The sequence below is a fragment of the Chiloscyllium punctatum genome, chromosome 26 (genome assembly GCF_047496795.1).
Source record: "Chiloscyllium punctatum isolate Juve2018m chromosome 26, sChiPun1.3, whole genome shotgun sequence".
NCBI classification, from domain to species: domain Eukaryota; kingdom Metazoa; phylum Chordata; class Chondrichthyes; order Orectolobiformes; family Hemiscylliidae; genus Chiloscyllium; species Chiloscyllium punctatum.
The window spans coordinates 60,945,729-60,962,626 of NC_092764.1; the positions used below are offsets into that span (position 1 = coordinate 60,945,729).

General features: G+C 48.7%; 1 protein-coding gene across 1 annotated transcript in view; it reads left to right on the plus strand.

Annotated features, from left to right (window-relative positions):
* The first annotated feature begins 6,220 nt into the window (after nt 1–6,220).
* The window catches only part of LOC140453123 (ankyrin repeat and protein kinase domain-containing protein 1-like), a 52,734-nt gene continuing 42,056 nt past the window's right edge, over nt 6,221–16,898 (plus strand). The window contains exons 1-2 of the mRNA XM_072547529.1: nt 6,221–6,528; nt 15,300–15,612. Of these exons, the coding sequence (XP_072403630.1) occupies nt 6,320–6,528; nt 15,300–15,612 (522 nt within the window). The 5' untranslated portion in view covers nt 6,221–6,319. The remainder of the gene's footprint in view (nt 6,529–15,299; nt 15,613–16,898) is intronic.

A 16,898-nucleotide genomic window follows, 5' to 3' on the forward strand; every position in this document is an offset into this window, starting at 1 on the left:
AAAGTTGGCGAATCTACTACCATTGTAGGCAAAGCATTCCATACCCTTACTACTCTCTGAGTAAAGAAACTACCTCTGACATCTGTCCTATATCTATCACCCCTCAATTTAAAGCTATGCCCCCTTGTGCTCGCCATCACCATTCTTGGAAAAAGGCTCTCCCTGTCCACCCTACCTAACCCTCTGATTAAGTCACTTCTCAACCTTCTTCTCTCAAATGAAAACAGCCTCCAGACCCTCAGCCTTTCCTCATAAGATCTTCATACCAGGCAACATCCTAGTAAATCTCCTCTGCACCCTTTCCAAATCCTTCTTACAATGCAGTGACCAGAACTGTACACATTACTCCAAGTGTGGCCACACCAGAGTTTTGTACAGCTGCAGCATAACCTCATGGTTCTGGACCTCGATCCCTCTATTAATAAAAGCTAAAACACTGTATGCCTTCTTAACAACTGTCAACCTGGGTGGCAACTTTCAAGGATCTGTGTTCCTGGACACCGAGATCTCTGCTCATCTACACTATCAAGAGTCTTACCATTAGCCCAGTACTTTGCATTCCAGTTGCTCCGACCAAAGTGAATCACCTCACACTTGTCCACATTAAACGCCATTTGCCACCTCTCAGCCCAGCTCTGCAGCTTATCTATGTCTCTCTCTAACCTACAACATCCTTCGTCACTATCCACAATTCCACCAACCTTAGTGTCGTCTGCAAATTTATTAACCCAACCTTCTATGCTCTCATCCAGGTCGTTTATAAAAATGACGAACAGCAGTGGACCCAACACCGACCCTTGCGGTACACCACTGGTAACTGGATTCCAGGATGAACATTTCCCATCAACCACCACCCTCTGTCTTCTTTCAGCAAGCCAATTACTAACCCAAACTGCTCTATCTCCCACAATCGCATTCTTCCACATTTTGTACAATAGCCTACTGTGGGGAACCTTATCGAATACCTTGCTGAAATCCAGGCAGCATCCAACGAGCAGCTCGTTGGATGCTGCCTGAACTGCTGTGCTCTTCCAGCACCACAAATCCAGAATTTGGTTTCCAGCATCTGCAGTTATTATTTTTACCTTGCTGAAATCCATGCAGGTAGTGAAGAAGGCTAATAGTATGCTGGCCTTCATGACAAAAAGGATTCAGTATAGAAGCATAGAGGTTCTTCTGCAGCTGTACAGGGCCCTGGTGTGTGCAGTTCTGGTCTCCAAATTTGAGGAAAGACAATCTGGCTATTGAGGGAGTGCAGCGTAGGTTCACAAGGTCAATTCCTGGAATGGCAGGATTACCTTACGCTCAAAGACTGGAGTGACTGGGCTTGTATACCCTTGAGTTTAGAAGACTGAGAGGGGATCTGATTGAGGCATATAAGCTTATTAAAGGATTGGACACTCTGGAGGCAGGAAACATGTTTCCGCTGATGGGTGAGTCCCGAACCAGAGGACACAGCTTAAAAATACGGGGTAGACCATTTAGGACAGAGATGAGGAGAAACTTCTTCACCCAGAGAGTGGTGGCTGTGTGGAATGCTCTGCCCCAGAGGGCAGTGGAGGCCCAGTCTCTGGATTCATTTAAGAAAGAGTTGGATAGAACTCTCAAGGATAGTGGAATTAAGGGTTATGGAGATGAGGCAGGAACAAGATACTGATTAAGGATGATCAGCCATGATCATATTGAATGGTGGTGCAGGCTCGAAGGGCAGAATGGCCTACTCCTGCACCTATTGTCTATTATCTACACCACATCAACTGGTTTACTCTCATCTACCTGTTTGGTCACCTTCTCAAAGAACTCAATAAGATTTGTGAGGCACGACCTACCCTTCACAAAACTGTGCTGACTATCCCTCATCAAATTATTCTTTTCTAGATGATTATAAATCCTATCTCTTATAACCTTTTCCAACACTTTACCAACAACTGAAGTAAGGCTCACTGGTCTATAATTACCAGGGTTGTCTCTACTCCCCCTTCTTGAACAGGGGAACCACATTTGCTATCTTCCAGTCTTCTGGCACTATTCCGATTTAAAGATTAATGCCAAAGGCTCAGCAATCTCCTCCCTGGCTTTCCAGAGGATCCTAGGATAAATCCCATCTGGCTCAGGGGACTTATCTATTTTCACACTCTGCAGGATTTCTAATACCTCTCCCTTGTGAACCTCAATTCCACCTAGTCTAGTAGCCTGTATCTCAGTAATCTCCTCGACAACATTGTCGTTTTCTAGGGAGAATACTGTTGTAAAATATTCATTTAGTGCTTCCCCTATGATTCCACACCAACTTCCCACTACTATCCTTGATTGGACCTAATCTTACTCTCGTCATTCTTTTATTCCTTAAATACCTATAGAAGGCCTTCGGGTTTACCCTGATCGTATCCTCCAACCACTTCTCATGTCTCCTCCTGGCTCTTCTGAGCTCTCTCTTTAGGTCTTTCCTGGCTACCTTGTAACCCTCAAGCGCCCGAACTGAACCTTCACATCTCATCATAACATAAGCCGCCTTCTTCCTCTTGACCAGAGATTCCACTTCCTTCGTAAACCATAGCTTCCATGCTCTACAGCTTCCTCCCTGCCTGACAGGTATATTCTTATCTAGGACACACAGGAGCTTTTCCTTGAATAAGCTCCACATTTCTAATGTGCCTCTCCCCTGCAGTTTCCTTCCCCATCCTATGCTTCCTAAATCTTGCCTAATTGCATTGTAATTGCCTTTGCCCCAGCTGTAACTCTCTTGCCCAGTGGTATACACCTATCCCTTTCTATCACTAAAGTAAACATAACAGAACTGTGTTTGCCATCACCAAAGTGCTCACCTACTTCCAAGTCTAACACCTGGCTGGGCTCATTACCCAGTACCAAATCTAATGTGGCTTTGCCCCTTGTTGGCCTGTCTACATACTGTCAGGAAGCCCTCCTGCACACACTGGACAAAACCTGACCCATCTGTAGTACTCATATTATAGTGTTCCTATTCAATATTTCGAAAGTTGAAGTCCCCCATGACAACTACCCTGTCTCTCTCACTCCTGTCCAGAATTATCTTTGCTATCCTTTCCTCTACATCTCTGGAACTATTTGGAGGCCTATAGAAAACTCCCAACAGGGTGATCTCTCCTTTCCTGTTCCTAACCTCAGCCCATACTACCTCAGTTGACAAGTCCCCAAACGTCCTTTCTGTAACAGTATTACTGTCCTTTGCCAACAATGCCAACCCCCTCCCCCTCCCCCTTTACCATCTTCTCTGTTCTTACTGAAACATCTAAATCCTGGAACCTGCAACAACCATTCCTGTCCCTGCTCTAGCCATGTCTCCGAAATGGCCACAACATCAAAGTCCCAGGTACCAACCCATGCTGCAAGTTCACCCACCTTTATTTCGGATGCTCCTGGCATTGAAGTAGACACACTTGCCTGCCGGTGCCATCTTGCGTCTCTGAAACTTGATTTTGGACCTCCCTACTCTCAACCTTTTTGTTAGATTACTTACAGTGTGGAAACAGGCCCTTCAGCCCAACAAGTCCACACCGACCCACCGAAGTGCGACCCACCCAGACCCATTCCCCTACACTTAGCCCTGCCCCTAACACTACGGGAAATTTAGCATGGCCAATTCACCTGACCTGCACAACTTTGGACTGTGGGAGGAAACCTACGCAGACACTGGGAGAATGTGCAAACTCCACACAGTCAGTCGCCTGAGGCAGGAATTGAACCTGGGTCTCTGGCGCTGTGAGGCAGCAGTGGCTAACCACTGCGCCGTCCATACTCTAACTACAATTTTGGTTCCCATCCTCCTGCTGGATTAGTTTAAACCCACCCCAATAGCCTTAGCGAATATCTTCTCCCCCGCCCCCACCCTCCCCAGGATATTGGTACCTCTCTGGTTCAGATGAAGTCCATCCTGCTTGTAGCAGTCCCACCTACCCCAGAAAGAGCCCCAATTATCCAAGAATCCAAAACCCTCCCTCCTGCACCATCCCTGTAGCCCCATGTTCTCCCTATTCCTTGCCTCACTAGCATGCGGCACAGGCAACAAACCAGAGACAACAACTCTGTTCGTCCTAGCTCTAAGCTTCTATCCTAGCTCCTTGAATTTCTACCTTAAATCCCCATCTCTCTTCTTACCTATTGTCGTTGGTGCCTATGTGAACCACAACTGAGGGCTGCTCCCCCTCCCCCTTAAGGATCCCAAAAACACAATCCGAGACATCACGAACCCTAGCACCTGGGAGGCAACACACCAACTGTGAGTCTCTTCATCCCCACAGAACCTATCTGTCCCCCTAACTATGGAGTCCTCAATGACTACTGTTCTGCTCCTCTCCCCCTTTCCCTTCTGAGCAGCAGGGACAGACTCTGTGCCAGAGCCCTGTGCCAGAGCCCTGTGCCCCACTGCTTTCCCTTGGTAAGTCGTTACCCCCCAAACAGTATCCAAAACGGTGTACTTATTGTTGAGGGGAATGGCCACAGGGGATCCCTGCGTTGCCTGTCGGTTCCCTTTACGTCCCCTGACAGTAACCCATCTGCCTTTTTCTTGCACCTTAGGAGTGACTACCTCCCTGTAACTCCTCTCAATAACCCCCTCTACCTCCCGCATGATCCGAAGTTCATCCAGCTCCAGTTCTCTAATGTGGATTTTGAGGAGCTGGAGTTGGGTGCACGCCCTGGAGATGTAGTCAGCAGGAACACTAGTGGTGACCCTTACCTCCCACATTCTGTAGGAGGAACATTCAACTGCCCTAACCTCTATTCCACTATTCTAAATTCCCAAAGAGACTATTGAAAAAATAAGGAATAAAAAAAAACGCATTACCTTATCAATCTGGCGCACAGAACCTTTTTGTTTGGTTAGAGGAGGTTGGGTGGGAGACAGTACCCAAGTAGTGTTTCGGGTAACGCAACCACACAACTATATGACTTCCCAGAAGTCCTTTGCTCATCAAGTTGGCATGTACACCAGACCAGGTGAGTATGGCAGGCCTTCTTACCTGAAGAGCATTAGTGAGCCAGATGGGATTTTCCTGACCATCAGCAAAGGTTTCGTGCTCATCAATAAATATCAAGAATTAAGAGCCGAGTGCAATCAAATCGCACCATCTGCTCTAGTGCGAATCAAACCCAGGTCCCTGGAACCTTAACTGAGTTTCTGGGCAAATAGTTCAGCACTAGTACCTCTAGACTGTCACCTCAGTATTCGGGAAGCCTGACACCATCAAAACTAAAACTGCATGCTTGGCACTACCTTCAACATTCACGACTATTCCCATGGTAGAAGTGTGTGCCATTGACAACATAGAGGCATAGAAAAATACAGCACAGAACCTGATCCTTCAGCCTACCAAGTTGGTATCAGCTTTTGTTGAAAACATCAACTCTTCTGCTCCTTTTGACCTGCTGTCCTTTTCCAGTCCCACACTCTCCACTCTAATCTCCAGCATTTGCAGTCCTTGCTTTCGACCAGTCATAAGCAACTGCATAACTCTCCCAAATAGAGGCTAAATGCTAGATTAGTTTCGGGCAAGTTGAAGTGGAGGATCTGTTTCTGAGCTGTACGACTTCCTACACGTGGAGCAAACTTGGACTTGAGCCGAAGGAATGGAGAGTTTGTTGTTGCACTGGTGGTTATTGCCAGCGTTGACTTTGGTGGGTGAACGGTTGATTTCAAAATCGCCACAACTTGGGAGATGCCGGTGTTGGACTGGGGTGGGCAAAGTTAAAAACCACACAACACCAGGTTATGGTCCAACAGGTTTAATTGGAAGCACTAGCTTTCGGAGTGACGCTCCTTCATCAGGTGATAGTGGAACAAAAGGCACAGAATTTACAGCAAAGGTTTAAAGTGCGATGTAACTTCAATGTGTAATTTTAGTTACATCACTGTAAACTTTTGCTATAAATTCAGTGTTTTATGATCTTAGACTCCACAACCACCTGATGAAGGAGCAGCGCTCCGAAAGCTAGTGCTTCCAAATAAACCTGTTGGACTATAACCTGGTGTTGTGTGATTTTTGCATTTTTAAACTTTGTCCACCCCCCAGTCCAACACCGGCCCTTCCAACTGCTGAGATTTGTAGGTTGGTTGAAACTCCCAGCACCAGCCTGAGCAGCACATGGGGGTTTTGTGACTGAGGTGGTTTCGGAAGAGTTGCTCAAAGCCCCTGAGGGAAGCAGCCCTGTCGGAGCCCAGACTCGGAGAGAGGGAGGGACTTCAAAAACAAAACCTCCGAGGTGAAGGCGAGCAGCTCGGCCGGCTGGGGGAGTCTTTCTGCAGCACAGCAAGTGGTGGTAGAGTCTGAATGCTGCGGTCATGGAGGGGAAGTTTGGAAGGCAGCATTCTCCCGGGAGGGCTGAGGGACGGCTGAGGGAGAGCCCGGTAGATCGGCTCACTTCCATAGCGCCGAGTGACCTCGAGCAATGGTGCTGTATCGCCTACGGGGGCTTCGGGAAGGTTTACAAAGCCCGGCACCGCATCTGGGGGATCTGGGTCGCATTCAAGTTGCTCAGACTGAACGGAAGGTAAGGAACCATTCTCTGTCACAGGGGCGTGGACAGATCAGCGCCTGGTTTTACTTTTAACAATGATTTCCATGAGTTCCCGGAGCGACAGTCCTGGTGAGGAAGTTGCTCACTGGTCACTTTTACAAGAGACTTTCCACTCGACACTGTACAGCCCGACTGCGGCTGGTCCAGCCGGAAACTACTGACCGACACCCAACAGTTTCCACGAGATTTTTGTGCAGAAAGTTTCATCGTCGCGTGGACGCCATTAAACTAGTTCGGAATTTCAGATGTCTATTGAATGCAATGCAGATTTTGCCATTTAGAATCATAAGAGATGTACAGCATAGAAACAACTCGTACAACTTCCGTACAACTGGTCCATACCAACCAGAAATCCGAAATTAATTGGAGTCCCATTTGCTAGTCTTTGGCCCATATCTCTCTCAATCCTTCCTATTCATATACCCACCCCAGATGCCTTTTAAATGTTTTAATTGTACCAGCCTCCACCACTTCCTCTGGTAGCACCTTCCATACACCTGTGTAAAAATGTCACTTTGAAATCTTTCCCCTCTCACCTTAATATTACCCTGAGAAAAAGACCTTGGTTACTCATCTTATCAACCTCCCACCGTGATGCTATAAACTTCTGTAAGGTCACCCCTCAGCCTCCTACCCTTCAGGGAAAATAGCCCCTGTCTAATCTACACCCTGCCTATTCAGTTTCTCCCTTTAGCTCAAACCCTCCAGCCCTATCAACATCCCAGTAAATCTTTTCTGAACCCTTTCAAGTTTGAACCAAATGTCCAGAGACTTAGCTCAGTCTAATGGCCAACCGCGATTACTAGTGCAGTGACAATTTTGTTGCATCCAGTGAATTAGTACTGCATCCTCTCTGCTCCACTCTCCAGGTGAATTGGACAGGCAACTGTCGAACTTCCTGCAGCACTTTCTCCTCCGATTTGAAATTTCCAGCATCTGCGCCATTTTGCTTTTATTAGACAACTGGGGATCTTCTTAACCACACAGGACCACCGAATTAGTATGGTACGGAAGGAGGCCATTTGGCCCATCATGTGAGGTTTTGGCAGTACTGGGATTTAAACCAATATATCAATTGAGACTGGAGTTTTAAAAACCAAATCTAGCACCTTAGATCTTTCAGACATGTCACCACAGATCAGTATCACACAGTACAGGATCTAAACATTTAGAATAATTAATTTGATATCAAATCAGGCACATAAAGCAAAATAAATTGAAGGAAGGGTTCAGAAAAGATTTACAAGGATGTTGCCAGGGTTGGAGAATTTGAGCTAAGAGGACAGTTTGAATAGGCTGGGGCTGTTTTCCCTGTAGTGTCGGACAGTGAGGGATGACCTTGAAGAGGTTTATAAAATTATGAGGGACATGGATAGGATAAATAGACAAAGTCTTTTCCCTGGGGTGGGGGAGTCCAGAACTAGAGGGCATAGGTTTAGGATGAGAGGGGAAAGATATAAAAGAGACCTAAGGGGCAACTTTTTTCTCACAGAGGGTGGTACATTATGGGAATGGGCTGCCAGAGGAAATGGTGGAGGCTGGTACAATTGCAACATTTAAGAGGCATTCGGATGGGTATATGAATAGGAAGGGTTTAGAGGGACATGGGCCGGGTGCTGGCAGGTGGGACTAGATTGGGTTGGGATATCTGGTCGGCTTGGAGCAAAGGGTCTGTTTCCATGCTGTACATCCCTATAACTCTCTGAATGCAAAATAGGGCTCTGCTTCTGATAGTTCCTTGAGACAAAGAAGACACTTACACCTTCTGTGCTCATTGAAGTTCTGGAGGGAGGCTTGAATCGTGAACGTCAGGTTTAAGAGGTGGGGATACGACTGTATTGCACCAACAGCCCTTCGCTTAATCAAGTAAGAGAGGTATGAGAGAGACAGAAAATAACCAAAGTGATTGATGCGTTTTGCAGCACAGTGATAGTGACTGTCTCTCAGAGCTAAAGAATCCAGGTTTAAATCAGACCTGCCCAAGAGGTATGTTATAACATGCCTGAAGAGATGAATTAGAAATCTTTGCTTTAAAGAAGGGAATTGATGTGTGTGGAGGGGGTGGGGGTTGGAGAAGAAAGCTACAACAAATAAAAGCTGAAGGATTGAGTCTTCATAATTGCGATACTGAACTTAGAGGTTATTTGACAGAAATCACACCAGTAAAAGTGGTAATTAGAAAGGGATGAAGCCCTCTGTGGAGTTTGGTTTATAGCTGTCATATACGGACATGTGTTGCTACATGCAGTGAGGTGTTTCCAGGAAGTTAATGGCAGAACAGTGCGTCTCTCACAGCCACAGCAGTGCTTATCCAAGTACCCTGGGAATGGGCTGCCAGAGGAAGTATCCAAGTACCTGACCCAGTTTAACATTACTGTGTGATTTGTGCATTAATAATGGTGACTGCCATTTGCCTCATCATTGGGCGAGAGTGAGGGCTGCAGATGCTGCAGATTAGAGTCGAGAGTGAGGTGCTGGAAAAGCACAGCAGGTCAGGCAGCATCTGAGGAGCAGTAGAGTCAACATTTCAGGCAAAAACCCATTCCTGATGAAGGGCTTTTACCTGAAACGTCGACTATCCTGCTCCTCGGATGCTGCCTGACCTGCTGTGCTTCTCCAGCACCACACTCTCAACAATAACCTCACCATGACCGTACAATAAAATCTTGACCGTTTGCAGAGGTTCCTGTGATTTGGTGCAGATTCTGTCATTCTGTTTTATTCAGAGATTTTAGAGACAGGCAGCATTTGATTGTGTCTTCAACTTAACAAAAACGTTCAAGTTATTTAAAAAAACTTCAGTTTAAAGAAGAGGCAGTCATTTGGAATTGTACCTTTATTCATCGCTGACTAGGCAGCATTTATTGCCCATCTAGAGGGCAATTGAGAGTCAACTACATTGCTGTGGGTTTGGAGTTTAATGGCGGCCAGACCGAGTAAGGATGGCAGCGTCCTTCCCTTAAGGACATTAGTGACCCATATAGATTTTCCCAACAGTCGACAAAGGATTTGTGGTCATCGTTAGACTCTTAATTTCAGATACTGGATTAGTGGTGCTGGAAGAGCACAGCAGTTCAGGCAGCATCCAACGAGCAGCGAAATCGACGTTTCGGGCAAAAGCCCTTCATCAGGAATAAAGGCAGTGAGCCTGAAGCGTGGAGAGATAAGCTAGAGGAGGGTGGGGGTGGGGAGAGAGTAGCATAGAGTACAATGGGTGAGTGGGGGAGGAGATGAAGGTGATAGGTCAGGGAGGAGAGGGTGGAGTGGATAGGTGGAAAAGAAGATAGGCAGGTTGGACAAGTCAAGGAGACAGTAACTGAGCTGGAAGTTTGAAACTAGGATGAGGTGGGGTAAGGGGAAATGAGGAAGCTGTTGAAGTCCACATTGATGCCCCGGGGTTGAAGTGTTCCGAGGCGGAAGATGAGGCGTTCTTCCTCCAGGCGTCTGGTGGTGAGGTAGCGGCGGTGAAGGAGGCCCAGGACCTCCAATCCTCGGCAGAGTGGGAGGGGGAGTTGAAATGTTGGGCCACGGGGCGGTGTGGTTGATTGGTGCGGGTGTCTCGGAGATGTTCCCTAAAGCGCTCTGCTAGGAGGCGCCCAGTCTCCCCAATGTAGAGGAGACCACATCGGGAGCGACGGATACAATAAATGATATTGGTGGATGTGCAGGTGAAACTTTGATGGATGTGGAAGGCTCCTTTAGGGCCTTGGATAGAGTTGAGGGAGGAGGTGTGGGCACAGGTTTTACAGTTCCTGCGGTGGCAGGGGAAAGTGCCAGAATGGGAGGGTGGGTCGTAGGGGGGTGTGGACCTGACCAGGTAGTCACGGAGGGAACGGTCTTTGTGGAAGGCGGAAAGGGGTGGGGAGTGAAATATATCCCTGGTGGTGGGGTCTTTTTGGAGGTGGCAGAAATGTCGGTGGATGATTTGGTTGATGCAAAGGTTTGTAGGGTGGAAGGTGAGCACCAGGGGCATTCTGTCCTTGTTACGGTTGGAGGGGTGGAGTCTGAGGGCGGAGGTGCGGGATGTGGACGAGATGCGTTGGAGGGCATCTTTAACCACGTGGGAAGGGAAATTGCGGTCTCTAAAGAAGGAGGCCATCTGGTGTGTCCTATGGTGGAACTGGTCCTCCTGGGAGCAGATACGGCGGAGGCGGAGAAATTGGGAATACGGGATGGCATTTTTGCAAGAGATAGGGTGGGAAGAGGTGTAATCCAGGTAGCTATGGGAGTCGGTGGGTTTGTAAAAAATGTCAGTGTCAAGTCGGTCGTCACTAATGGAGATGGAGAGGTCCAGGAAGGGGAGCGAGGTGTCAGAGATAGTCCAGGTAAATTTAAGGTCAGGGTGGAATGTGTTGGTGAAGTTGATGAATTGCTCAACCTCCTCGCGGGAGCACGAGGTGGCGCCAATGCAGTCATCAATGTAGCGGAGGAAGAGGTGGGGAGTGGTGCCGGTGTAATTACGGAAGATCAACTGTTGTACATAGCCAACAAAGAGACAGGCATAGCTGGGGCCCATACGTGTACCCATGGCTACGCCTTTGGTCTGGAGGAAGTGGGAGGATTCAAAGGAGAAATTGTTAAGGGTGAGGACCAGTTCAGCCAAACGAATGAGAGTGTCAGTGGAAGGGTACTGTTGGGGACGTTTGGAGAGGTAAAAACGGAGGGCTTGGAGGCCCTGGTCATGGCGGATGGAGGTGTAGAGGGATTGGATATCCATGGTGAAGATAAGGCGTTGGGGGCCGGGGAAATGGAAGTCTTGGAGGAGGTGGAAGGTGTGGGTGGTGTCTCGAACGTATGTGGGGAGTTCCTGGACTAGGGGGGATAGGACAGTGTCAAGGTAGGTAGAGATGAGTTCAGTGGGGCAGGAGCATGCTGAGACAATGGGTCGGCCCGGGTGGTCAGGCTTGTGGATCTTGGGAAGGAGGTAGAACCGGGCAGTGCGGGGTTCCCGGACTATGAGGTTGGAAGCTGTGGGTGGGAGATTTCCTGAGGTGATGAGGTTCTGTATGGTCTGGGAGGTGATGGTTTGGTGATGGGGGTGGGGTCATGGTCGAGGGGGCAGTAGGAAGAGGTGTCCTTGAGTTGGCGTTTGGCTTCAGCGGTGTAGAGGTCAGTGCGCCAGACTACCACTGCGCCCCCTTTATCCGCTGGCTTGATGGTGAGGTTGGGATTGGAGCAGAGGGATTGGAGGGCTGCGCGTTGTGAGGGTGAGAGGTTGGAGTGGGGGAGGGGGGACGACAGGTTGAGGCGGTTAATGTCCCGGCGACAGTTGGAAATGAAGAGGTCGAGGGCAGGTAATAGGCCAGCGCGGGGTGTCCAGGTGGATGCAGTGTGTTGGAGGTGGGCGAAGGGGTCCTCGGAAGGTGGGCGGGAGTCCTGATTGTGAAAGTAAGCTCGGAGGCGGAGGCGACGGAAGAATTGTTCGATGTCACGTCGTGTATTAAATTAATTGATGCGTGGACGGAGGGGGATGAAGGTGAGTCCTTTGCTGAGGACTGATCGTTCGTCCTCAGTGAGTGGGAGGTCTGAAGGGATGGTGACAACTCGGCAGGGCCAGGAGCTGGGATCTGGTGTGGGTGTGGAGCTGGGAGTGGGGTCTGGAGTGGGTGTGATGGTGGGGGGAATGGGGGTGGAGGCATGAGCAGGAGTAATGTTCCCCTCTGGGTTCTGGGGTGTGGGGATAGTGACAGTGGGGTCTGTGGGGGCCGTGTCAGCGGGGTCTGTGGGGGGCGTGTCAGCAGAATGCAGGTGAGTGGCGCTGGTGGGGGCGGAAGTGGTGGTGATCATGGCAGTAGGGGTGGCGGGAGTCACTGAGCGTGTGGCATCAGCGATGATGTGAGGGCTGGAAGTGGCTGTGGGAGTGGCCATGATGTGGGCGGAAGTGACATCATCACTCAGCGTGGGGGTGGTAGCTGCGTCAGCCGCATGGCTAATGGCATTTCCGAGGCCAGGGGAAGCTTCTGGAATGTTTGAGGAGCACTGGTTATGGAGGTGGGTGGATAAAAGTTTGTTGTACTTACAGTTTTTGATGTTTGAGATGGAGTTGAAATACTGTTTGTTGAGAGTATGAATTCTCCTGAGGATGTAGTACAGAGTGGGTCCTTTGCAATTCTGAGAGAGTGTGGCCCTCAGCTGAGGCAGGGCTGACTGTAGAGAGGTTAGGTGACGGCGCATTGCTGCAAGCGTGGAGCAGAGGATCCTGAAGGAGAACTGTTGCTGGTGTTTTTGAATCTGTAGTCTGTAACGTTTGTCCTGTTCGGGTCCGAACTCTGCTGGTTTAAAGGTGGTCTGGAGTCCGTGTGGGATGAGTTGGTTACGGAGGCAGGCACTGAGGAAGCGAATGTGGCTGTGGTAGCGAGTTTGTTTCACAACATGGTTGAAGAGCTTCAGAGCAGAGGAAATGACCTGGGAGTTGCAGTGGGAGAGGGACTCCCTGAGATTCTTGTAGAGAGAGGAGGAAAACTTCTTCAAGGCAGGCATCCTTGCAAGAGGATTCGCAGTAGGGTTAAAATCAACAAGGTAAAAACAATGACTGCAGATGCTGAAATCCAAATACTGGATTAGTGGTGCTGGAAGAGCACAGCAGTTCAGGCAGCATCCAACGAGCAGCGAAATCGACGTTTCGGGCAAAAGCCCTTCATCAGGAATAAAGGCAGTGAGCCTGAAGCATGGAGAGATAAGCTAGAGGAGGGTGGGGGTGGGGAGAAAGTAGCATAGAGTACAATGGGTGAGTGGGGGAGGGGATGAAGGTGATAGGTCAAGGAGGAACTGTAAAACCTGTGCCCACACCTCCTCCCTCACCTCTATCCAAGGCCCTAAAGGAGCCTTCCACATCCATCAAAGTTTCACCTGCACATCCACCAATATCATTTATTGTATCCGTTGCTCCCGATGTGGTCTCCTCTACATTGGGGAGACTGGGCGCCTCCTAGCAGAGCGCTTTAGGGAACATCTCCGAGACACCTGCACCAATCAACCACACCGCCCCATGGCCCAACATTTCAACTCCCCCTCCCACTCTGCCGAGGACATGGAGGTCCTGGGCCTCCTTCACCGCCGCTACCTCACCACCAGACACCTGGAGGAAGAACGCCTCATCTTCCGCCTCGGAAACACTTCAACCCCAGGGCATCAATGTGGACTTCAACAGCTTCCTCATTTCCCCTTCCCCCACCTCATCCTAGTTTCAAACTTCCAGCTCAGTTACTGTCTCCTTGACTTGTCCGACCTGCCTATCTTCTTTTCCACCTATCCACTCCACCCTCTCCTCCTTGACCTATCACCTTCATCCCCTCCCCCACTCACCCATTGTACTCTATGCTACTCTCTCCCCACCCCACCCTCCTCTAGCTTATCTCTCCACGCTTCAGGCTCACTGCCTTTATTCCTGATGAAGGGCTTTTGCCCGAAACGTCGATTTCTCTGCTCGTTGGATGCTGCCTGAACTGCTGTGCTCTTCCAGCACCACTGATCCAGTATTTGGTTTTCAGCATCTGCAGTCATTGTTTTTACCTTCTTAATTTCAGATACTTATTGAACTGAAATTCCAGCATCTGCCCTGGTGGGATTGGAACCCAAGTTTCTGGGTGAACAGAACAGCAATAATACCCCTCAGCCATTGCTTCGCCTGTGGATAATATGCACCCCTACAAAGGGATAATAAGCTCACACCTTTATCAATCACAAAACTACTGGAGAAATAAGTTGGGGGTACAATAATGTTCTGACCAGTGTTTTTCAATCATTTAAAAGAAACACACTTTAATAATCTATTTTATTTCTCTTTGAGAAATTTGTGCTGCTGTCATTTTTTTTTTCGTTTAGATTCCCTACAGCATGGAAACAGGCCCTTTGGCCCAACAAGTCCACACTGACCCTCCGAAGAGTAAACCATTCCCCCACCCTACATTTACCCCTGACTAATGCACCTAACATTATGGGCGATTTATCATGGCCAATTCACCTGACCTGCACATCTTTGGATTGTGGGAGGAAACCGCAGGAAACTCTCATGCAGACAGGGGGAGAATGTGCAGTTTCCACACAGACAGTGGCCTGAGGTAGGAATCAAACCCAGGTTCCTGACCCTGTGAGGCAGCAGTGCTAACCATTTGTCTACATCACACTGACATCTGAGCTTCAGAAGTGCTTTATTGTCTGTGAGGTGGTTTGGGGCATTCTGTGGATGGTTAGATTACTTACAGTGTGGAAACAGGCCCTTCAGCCCAACAAGTCCACACCGACCCGCCGAAGCGTAACCCACCCTTACCCCTGCATTTACCCCTTACCTAACACTACAGGCAATTTAGCATGGCCAATTCACCTGACCTGCACATCGTTTGGACTGTGGGAGGAAACCGGAGCACCCGGAGGAAACCCACGCAGACACGGGGAGAACGTGCAAACTCCACACAGTCAGGCGCCTGAGGCGGGAATTGAACCCGGGTCTCTGGCGCTGTGAGGCAGCAGTGCTAACCACTGTGCCACCGTGCTGCCCACACGGTGAAAGGTGCCATGTTAATGCAGGAAAATGTTGCAGCAATGTTAATGTTTTAGTCTAGTGAAGGTATCATTTCTGTATGTTACTCTCGTAAATCCCAGCTGTGATATTGCCATGTGATTAGCTCTCACTTGGCCACGGTAGGATTGTAGGGATGAGCTGGATGGGATCTGAGAGGTTGAGGCTGGGATGGCAATGAACTATGTCACTGTGGCATCTCTCAGTGACCTGTTTACCATTACAGTGACAAAAACGAGATGTTGGAGGAAGCAAAGAAGATGTATCGAGCACAATTTGAGCATATCCTTCAGTTGTATGGAGTTGTGGAAAATATCGAGATTTATGGACATCCATCATTGGGATTGGTAACAGAATTCATGGAGGTCGGATCATTGGATAAACTCCTGAAGAACTATGATGTCCCTTGGCCTCTCCGTATGCGTTTTGCATATGAAATTGCTTTAGGAGTCAACTACCTACATAATCTGGAGCCAGCTCTCTTTCACCATGACTTGAAACCTGCCAATATTGTATTGAATAATGACTATCGTGTGAAGGTATATAGAGTATATTGTTCGAGCACCTAAAATGCCAAAGTTGATGCCCTCTTTTAGATTAGATTAGATTAGATTAGATTACTTACAGTGTGGAAACAGGCCCTTCGGCCCAACAAGTCCACACCACCCCGCCGAAGCGTACCCACCCATACCCCTACATCTACCCCTTACCTAACACTACGGGCAATTTAGCATGGCCAATTTACCTGACCTGCACATCTTTGGACTGTGGGAGGAAACTAGAGCATCTGGAGGAAACCCACGCAGACACGGGGAGAACGTGCAAACTCCACACAGTCAGGCGCCTGAGGCGGGAATTGAACCCAGGTCTCCGGCGCTGTGAGGCAGCAGTGCTAACCACTGTGCCACCGTGCCACCCATTTTGCATACTTTGATTTAAAAAAAATCACACAACACCAAGTTATACTCAAACAGGTTTATTTGATAGTACTGGCTTTTGGAGCACTGCTCCTTCATTGGGGAACTAGTGGGGCAGGATCATAGGACACAGAATTGATGGTAAATGATCAAAGTGTCAGACAATTGATGCAATCGATTGAACAAATGGACAATGCTGTGAAGTCTTTAATCGCTTAGAATGGTGATAGAGGTTTCGATTGATCAATGTATAAATCCGAGAATTTCTTTCAATCACTTCAGGTTTTATCAGTTTATTAAAAAAGTGACACCTCAGATCATATAATGCATTAAAGATGTAAGGTTAGAGCCTGTCTGTATCTCAAACCTGAGACAGACTGGTTCTATTACCAAAGAGGGAATTTAAAAAATCTCACATGGACTGACATACGACAGATTGTGTGGTTTTTCAACAAAATAGAGACTATCTGTAAATACAAATCTGCAAATGCAAACTCAGCCGATAGAGGTGTGTGTCTGTATGTATGTGTATGAGAGAGAGGGGTGGTGTGTGTGTGCGCGCGTGTGTGTGGGAGAGAGGGGTGTGTGTGTGTGTGTGTGGGAGAGAGGGGTGTGTCTGTGTGTGGGAGAGAGGGGGGGTGTGTGTGGGAGAGAGGGGTGGGTGTGTGTGTGGGTGAGGGGTGTGTGTGTGGGTGAGAGGGGTGTGTGTGTGTGTGGGAGAGGGGTGTGTGTGTGTGTGTGGGAGAGGGGGGTGGGTGTGTGTGTGGGAGAGGGGTGGGTGTGTGTGTGGGAGAGGGGTGGGTGTGTGTGTGGGAGAGGGGTGGGTGTGTGTGTGGGAGAGGGGTGGGTGTGTGTGTGGGAGAGGGGTGGGTGTGTGTGTGGGAGAGGGGTGGGTGTGTGTGTGTGGG